This window comes from Chelon labrosus (assembly GCF_963514085.1).
Source record: "Chelon labrosus genome assembly, chromosome: 5".
Lineage (NCBI taxonomy): Eukaryota > Metazoa > Chordata > Actinopteri > Mugiliformes > Mugilidae > Chelon > Chelon labrosus.
In genome coordinates, this window is record NC_140341.1 from 10,555,354 (window position 1) to 10,563,603 (window position 8,250).

Below are 8,250 nucleotides of genomic sequence, written 5' to 3' on the forward strand. Positions count from 1 at the left end.
GTCCAGGTCCCGGCAGACTCTGTCGTCCGTGTACACGCCAGCCGACTTAGACGGAGTGCAGCCCATCTCTAATGAGTTCACTACAGCCGCTCTCCATTGGGCGCAGGAGGCGGCGGTAGCTGGCTGCGGGTCGGTGGAGAGAAGGTGCGTGTTTTCATTTAAGGCTCAGGGACCTCACTCCTCCCATAAACCGGAATATGACATCTGAGAGGATGCCCAGAGAAGGGGATGTAGTCATGGGATGTTGTTTTTTTATTTTTTTTGGTATGCCATCTAATTGTTGCTTTTAATAGTAAGAAATCCATGGAACAAAAAAACACATTCATTCATTCATTCAAACTGGTTTAAGTATTGTCTGGTTTGATGTTGCACCTACGCCAGTGATTATGTGCAAGCAGCATGACATTTACTCAAGTATCAGAAACCATGTGTCAGAACAACTTCCTGTTTCTGTGGTTTACTAGAACACGTGTTTGTGAGTAAATACTACTTCACAATAAGACCTGTTTTTAAGTTAAAAGCAACTTAGATGTATGAACAACTTTATCAACAGGTAGTTAGGTGAAAAAAAAAAAAAAGAAGTTAAGTTTTAATTTCCAAAACAAAATGTGGTTCTGTGGATTTTGCAAATCAATCAAGTTATTCTGTTATACACAAAACATTATTATTTTTTAAGACGACTGAATAGTTTATTGTAGGAATAACCAAAATGTTTTTCCACCAGGCCTGTTTGTGTTTAGCTGGCTCTTTATTCAAAGTGAAAATCCACAGGTTAAGCAAAATGGATGGTCCTGCCACGGGCAGCAAGAAGTGACTGTACTGTAGTCTTTGTGATGGTGTGAGGTGTGCGGCTGTGTTTGCTCTGTTCAATCAGGTGTCAGAGGGTCACATGTTCCCAGCGTCTTAACCCAAGGTCCGATGCTTAGCCAATGCTAAGCCAAGTACTCAACCCCGTAACCAAGGCACATGTTAATTCCCCTTTTAAAGTGCATTCTTGTAAAATTAATATGCTATACAGCAGGTGCTGTATACGAGTCATCCACACTTACTCGGGCTCATAATGTTCACAACTGCATCCGCGATGTTTTGTCACTTACAGAAACAACCATACAATGCACAAGAGGGGGAATCCACAGGAAACCTTTGGTGGAGGACAGCTGCTAAAGTTTTGGGTTGAATGTTGTCCTTGGGCTTGGATATGTGCACCTATGACAACATGTTGCTAAGACAGTTCCACCTCCTGACAGGATGAGATCACGTGCTGGTGTCTGACAAGGTGTCTAACATCATGTCGCTCTCGTACATATCGCACTCCAGGGTTAACGACAGTCGGAGCGGCGCCTCCAGCATCATCTTGTCCTGATTTGACAGCGGCGTTTCCAAGGATGTGACGCTGGTGCCCTCCGGTCTCGGCGTGGCAGGAAGGTCAGCAGGCTCTGATGTGTTCAGCACCTTCATCAGCGCCGGAGTGTTCAAGCCGCCTCGCACCTTGTCATTGATGTCTGTGCCTTAGTGGAAACAAATGACAACACATTATTCAGTGAGGAAAAACACACAGCTCCTGCGATTGCAATTTTACAGGTTTAAAAATATATATATATCACACACACACACAACGGTAAGTCAAGGCAGAACACGCTTTTCCAAAAAAGAGTCCCAGGTCATTAAATCTACCAAGAACTACTATTCAGTAACTTCCCCATGGGTACAAGATCCCCTAGCACACATGTAATGAGCTTCCTAAGCAGGGCCATCGCTCTGGGATAATTAAGCACATTTGTATGCTGACATGTCAAAACGATAACTAACTAAACATTTAATTGGTTGGTTCTACCCTGATTATTGTCAGTGACAACCTACAAGGAAAATGTGTTTGTATTTGCAGGATTTTACAAATGCTGCAGGAGACAATGGCATATTTGAACAGTGAGCAAGCCCCACGCCAAAAGTTCCTGAACCTGCAGAAAGTACAAGTTTTGGTTGTAATACATTCTTGGGGAGAGTTTTAATAACAATATTATTACTTTTTAACTTGCTCTCTGGTCAAAAATGTTGAAATGTTAAACTTTATTTGATGAAACCAACCTATATAGGCATCTGTGTCACCAATATACATCTCAATACAGTGGCCAAGCATCGTCACGGAGAAAGTGTCGTCCCTTTTCAGTCCAAGTGCCTGTCACAGAAAAAAATGAATTAAAAAAATCTGACGCAAGAACAAAAGGAAACTAAAAACATCAAGGTTTAATGTCATCATACTATATTCAGACTGATATCACAAGTATTTTATTATGCAAAACATCTTTCTATCCTTCCTCTGGTTTTATTATATGTGTTTTCTTTTGTTTCAGTGGCAACTGACTGGACAACAAGCTGACCTTTGGAGAGGCCTTACAATAAAATGCTGTGATTTTCTTGGTTATTCCTATTCCTGCTTGCGCTCTCAAAAGATGCCATCAACTCTCTGAATGGTCTTACCCAAATATTGTCAAACAGTGAACAAAACCCATAAAGACGAAAGAATCAGTGAAATCAGTGCAACCCATTAAAACTTACCGTATGAAAGTAGTCAATAGCACTTTCAAAGTCACCCATGAGGCTGTGCACGTATCCTATTGCAGAATAGGTGGAGGCATGCTGAGGGATCAAGACCAGAGCTTGTCGGTGGTACTCCAGAGCCTGGTCGTACTTTCTATAGAAACAAAATTTTAATCAAAACATTATACATGAATTAAATAAAATTTTATTAGCAGATGCTTGGAAAAAAACAAATACTTGTCCATTAAAAAGTTTTCATTCCTATCGTTACTGAGGGAGCGATGAAATCCTCCTTCTACACATAAATTATCCAAACATTTCAAAACAACCTCCTCATATGGCACACATTTTCCAACACTTTATATTAAGTATTCAGTGGCGGCTTTACAAAATTTATTACGTAAATGGCAAAATAAGGGACGTACCTACGCAAAACGAGAACAAGCAAGCACACTTCCAAAAATAGTTTGTAGCAGGCAGGTTAAAGAAAGGTTTGAATAAATTAGAGGCCACTCTCTTTAATGATCCACCCAGGAGTAAATTGGCTTCCAGGTTTTATTAGTTCTACGTGTGCTCAAAGTCCATAAAAATCCATAAAGTTATTTAGAAATACGAGGCATGTACTGCTGTTCCCAAATTAAAGATGTCACAACAATGAATCTGTAGCACATGAGGACATACAGTTATGTCCTGCAAAACGGTGTGTGATAATGGAGAGGGCACTATGTCTTTACACTTACTTCAGTTTCCGACACACGTGGCCTAAGTTGTTTAACAGAGGCTCCCACTTGTCCACAGTAACCTTGAATTTAAAGATAAAAAACAATAAGTAAATCTTACAGAGTAAATGCATCACAATAACACCTAACAACTTAATAACTTGATAGCTGTTACCTCATTCCCTATGGCTTTGATCTTCTCCATCGCATCAAGAAACAGCCTTTCTGCTGTCTTCCAGCTAAAACAGCAGACAAGAAAAATATATATATTTTTTTATAATAAGAACCCTGTGATTAATCAAATGTAACAGTGTGTATTCCACGTACATCGTGTGACAACTATTCCAGGTCATGTCTGCATTGCACCTATTTGCATATGTACATATTTTGGTGGCTTCCTGTATCTTATCTCAATCAGTGCCCAGATCATGAAAACACATTTTGCAGACAGTTTTGATTTGATTCAGCAACACGTAGACAAATACTGTTATTACTCACATATCTCAAAATATTCATATGGAAATCTAAAGAAATTAGCTGCCCCTCACTGTAGTCATTCAGTGATCAGACATCAGTTGCCGATAACATTTACGCACCTTTATCTGAGGAGTAATTACTATCGACGGGATGTGGGTAGATACTCACTCTCCATTTTGAAAAGCAACCACTGCCACCTCATGGATGACAAACGGGTCCTCCGGAGCGATGCTGAGGGCTTGGCTGAAGAAACGTTCTGCCAACTTGGAGTTGTTGGTCAGACCATACTCCAGCCCGATGTAGAGCATGGGTAAGTGACAGCTAAAGGAAAGAGTGCAGGAGACATCAAGACCAAAGCTACACCTCTTTTTATACTACTACTTGAGAAAAATGAGGGTAGAACTTTTCATGTTGAACCTAAGAAACTGATTTTATGTTTAAAAGCTGTTTCTTATCTTCACTGGCCATTAATAACTAAAACCTACTAGATCAAGTTAAGACTTAAAAGTATTTTAGACCTACTTTTCTTTGCCAGTTTTTATACTGTTATACTGTTGACAGAATTAGCAACATCTAAATAAAACAAAAATACAAAAATCCAACAAATATAACTAAAAAACATTCACAGAATTGGCAATATCTTTTAGTCGTAGGCTAACAGCAGATGAGTTGATTTGTTTGGCTGCTGCTTCTAATCCTAAGAAGGAAATGCATTTACACTTCTGCATATCTGTATCCAATACATCAAACATACAGCAAAAGTGTTAATATAATGCCACAACTGGTGTGCTATTATTGGGTCAATATGGAGATTTTATTTACAAATTTACTGCCTGCACAGTCTCTTTACTGAATGCTGCTCTCTCTCTGCTGCAGCTCTTAACTGTAACTGTTAAGAGCGTATTTGTTACTGTAATTTAGACGAAGGCTTAATCCTTTACTTAGTGCAGCTCTAAAAAGAGACGTTTATTTGCCAATGGACTTCCTGGATACACCTGTTATTGACATACCCTTTCATCAGCTGGGCAGCAGTGAAGTAGGCAGCCATGGCTTGGTCATGCTCGCTTTCCACCGCAAATGAATGACCATAGGCAATCCATGCGGGACCATAAGTCCTCTCCAGGGTGGTGGCTTTGCTAGAGTAGATATAAAAAAATCAATATGTGTTCGGGATCTAAATACAACCTGCCAATAACATAGAATCAGACAGAATGTACTTGTCACGTACCTAAGGTACCGCCGAGCATGTTCGTTTTTATGGCCAACCATGAGATAGTAGCACCCAACAGCAAACCAGGACACCTGGAAAAAGTGTTCATTTGGTTATCAAAAATGATTTAAAGGGTAATGTTATGTAATAAAAATATATAATACTTACTGGGTTGTTGGGATACAAGTCTACAAGTTTGTGTGAGAGGTAAAACAACTCTGCAAGGGGAAGGAAAATAATTAACTTTAAACTGATTGGCAAGGGAACGCAATTAAACTAAATATTTGGTCTGACTGAATTAAGAGGTACGTAGATATATTTTACCATTTGCTTTTCCAAGCTCCACCAACGTTCCTATGTGGACTGGTAAACAGTTGGCATGGAAAGGGTCTTTCACCATCACCCTGAAATACAAACAACAACTTTTTAAACCTAAAATACACTTGGGACAATAAGGGGAAGTAGTGTTTGTTAATTTCCAGTAGGAAAACAATGAAAGTTAATATAAAAATAGACAGTATGCACTATCATTCATCATTTTATAATATAATATTAATATGTATTAGTAGGAAAACCTCGGCCATCAACTGAAAAAAACACCAAGACGAACTAAGATGAAACCTGTGGACACTTACATTGATGTGAGTTTGTAGCACATCTTGAAATCACAGTTATAATAATGTCTCTCAGCAAGAGACACCACTACATCCAAGTTGTCTTGAAGACCATTCACCATCTCTGGCACCACCAAATCACTGGGCTTGTTATACTGCAGAGGGAAGGAGAAATAAAGTGTGTGGCAACGAAGTTCAAATGTGAGCAGACTGGAAAACAGATAACTTAGGGGAAAAAAATCAGAGGATGAGACACTACTACATAAACATCAGTTCATTATTCTTTTGGCGCCTTTTGTGGGATTTGTTAACAATGAGGAGAAAAAATGTTGCCCCTACCTTCTTCAATTTATTCTCAAAAAGGAAGTGTAACAGCTCCTCCTCTTCCTCAGTGCACTGTTGACTCAGAGGAAGCGAGTCCAGGAAGTCTTTCTCTATTGAAGGATGGATAACATATTTTATACAAACCTACCAGACGCCGTACTGCACACATTGCGAAAAAATGATAATAAATGGCACATATGTGTAGAAAATGAAAAAAGATCGACCTCACCTTCCTGCGCAGTCAACATGTGGTGGGACGTTAAAAGGTCAAAGGCTTCAAAGCAGTACACATCCAGTTTCAAGGCCTCTTTGTAGCTGGAGGTGGCGAGTGGTCTGTTGTCCATGGCATCATAGATTTTACCCCGCAGGAGGCAGATGGAGCTGTTGATCTGAAATATTTCAGAGAGAATTGACAAAAAGAAAAGTAAAGGTTTAGATAGTGTTAATACGCCATCTAATAACCAGACTGGGCTGCCAACACTATTTCGCCTGCATCCTGTTATTATTATGTTTTACTTCATATCTGCATCTATGTTAGGACAAGGGGAGGATAAAGTGGAAGAAAGAAAAAACAAGTCTTTTAACAGTGCCTGCTGTGGGTAAAATCTAGTTCATAGGATACAGGTATAAAAATAACTGTATAACCGTAACTATGGAAAGTTTTTAACGGGATTTCTAGTTAGCAATTATCTTTATGTAGCAGTGCTTAAATATTCTACGCCAATCAACACTGATATAAGAGGTTATGAGAATTTAATCAAAGCAAATGAACATTGCTGATGAGACTTATAAGGACTACACATGAGGACTTTGAAATCTCAAAGTTGATATGATATCGTTAAGACCATGTTACTCCTAAAGCAACATCACAGAACTATGCTGCATTCGAAAATGAGTTCACTCAACCCTAACAATATCTACATATTACAAAGCTCGTCCAGACTTACTGAGGCTGGGGACATATCCCAATCCTTGGCCGACTCTGGTGTCCCGCCGTCCTCCTTCCCAGTGCTGTCCAGCAGCTTCTTCGTGGCTGGCTCCTCTGCATCCAGGATATCCAAGGCCTGTTGGAACTCTTTGGCAGCATACTAGAGAAAAGACAAACAAATGGTTTTTAATCTGTAATCAGAAACGCGTAGAAGAGACTCCAGAACTGATGCTTTATGTATTTTCCATTTACTTACATGGCACCTAGCAGCAAGATACTGACAAGCTCCGTACAACTGTGTGAGAGAAAAGAAAAGTGGCTTAATTTAACAAATAACTGTACACACAAATCTTTCAAATGCAGATTAGCATCACCAGCTCAAATGTTATCCCTCACTACCCAGTATAATGCCTTGCTGGTCTGGACCACTGCCACACGACTTACCTTGTCAAGTTTTCGTGAACGGAGGGCATGGGAGGCTCTGTGGTACTGTGAGGTGAGGTAAAGGCACTGAGCTAGCCAGTAGATGTCCTGGGGGTCCTCTGTGTGTCAAAACAAAGACACAGGCTCGTCAATTTCAGACGTTAGGAAGTAATCGCATCGACAGGTTTCTCTCAGTATTACTGCAGTTCTGAAGCTACCGTCATGACTTAGAGTTTATTTATGGTTGTAATAGTCCATAAAAAAAAGACACAACAGAAACGAAACTCAAACACACAAACGGACACAACTTCAGTAATGTCACGCTGTTATAACTGCTCGTCTAAAACGGCACAATCGTCAGTTACTCACCATGAGAGAGCGAAGCTATCTTGTCGGCCCAAAACAGAGCACTTTGATACTGTTGCTGTAAACAAACACACAAACGCAAAACAAATGTCACTGAAATGCATGCATTTCTATTGCGACGGGCCGTTAGTTAGCTATGCAGGCAAACTAGGAAGGTCTGTTACCGTTGACGCTAGATGTAGTGGCAAGCTAGCATTAGCTAGCAACACAGAAACTCAAAAAGAAACCACTGATCTTACCTGGTCTATGTACTGCCGCACCCGCTTTCTAAGACGGTCAAGATTCATTTTTATTTTTTAAAAAAAAGTTCCGCTTCTAACTTTCAGAAGTGTGTCATTCTTAGGGACAGAAAAAGCTGTACACTAAACAGTAGTTGCTAGCTTGATAGCAGCGTAAAATCAAATCCGCGGCTTCTTTCTGCAACGGGTGTTCCGCTAAATAGCGCCGTAAAACAACAAGACCAGGATCGAAGGTTCCGCAATAATCTTGGCCGTTTTAGCTATTCGCATATTATGTCTAGCTGAAAAAATAAATACTAATAAAAATATATTTTAGAAACATTCAAATAATACATATATAAAAAACACAAATTTATTTGAACAATTTATTCATTAAATGCATTTATTTTTTAACATATTCTTATCAAAAGAC

The 8,250-nt window shown here is 39.6% G+C and overlaps 1 protein-coding gene across 1 annotated transcript; it reads right to left on the bottom strand.

Annotated features, from left to right (window-relative positions):
* Positions 1-300: 300 nt before the first annotated feature.
* Positions 301-8,012, bottom strand: cdc16 (cell division cycle 16 homolog). Its single transcript, XM_084544227.1, has 18 exons — positions 7,839-8,012; positions 7,603-7,657; positions 7,255-7,352; positions 7,067-7,105; positions 6,830-6,970; positions 6,112-6,271; positions 5,898-5,992; positions 5,580-5,713; positions 5,269-5,348; positions 5,113-5,162; positions 4,963-5,036; positions 4,745-4,870; positions 3,903-4,055; positions 3,433-3,496; positions 3,279-3,340; positions 2,557-2,692; positions 2,086-2,176; positions 301-1,508 (listed from the first exon to the last, which is right to left on the bottom strand). Exons 1-18 carry the CDS (start codon positions 7,884-7,886, stop codon positions 1,255-1,257), a joined length of 1,860 nt encoding a protein of 619 aa, XP_084400353.1. The 5' UTR covers positions 7,887-8,012; the 3' UTR covers positions 301-1,254.
* Between the last annotated feature and the right edge of the window lie 238 nt (positions 8,013-8,250).

Bases quoted from the DNA above. Each gene is read 5' to 3' on its own strand.
- cdc16 (XM_084544227.1), bottom strand. From the start codon at position 7,886: ATGAATCTTGACCGTCTTAGAAAGCGGGTGCGGCAGTACATAGACCAG. The intron at 7,658-7,838 runs GTAAGATCAGTG...GTTTGTTTACAG, and splicing joins TGCGGCAGTACATAGACCAG to CAACAGTATCAAAGTGCTCT. The intron at 7,106-7,254 runs GTAAGTCGTGTG...TCTCTCACACAG, and splicing joins GTTCACGAAAACTTGACAAG to TTGTACGGAGCTTGTCAGTA.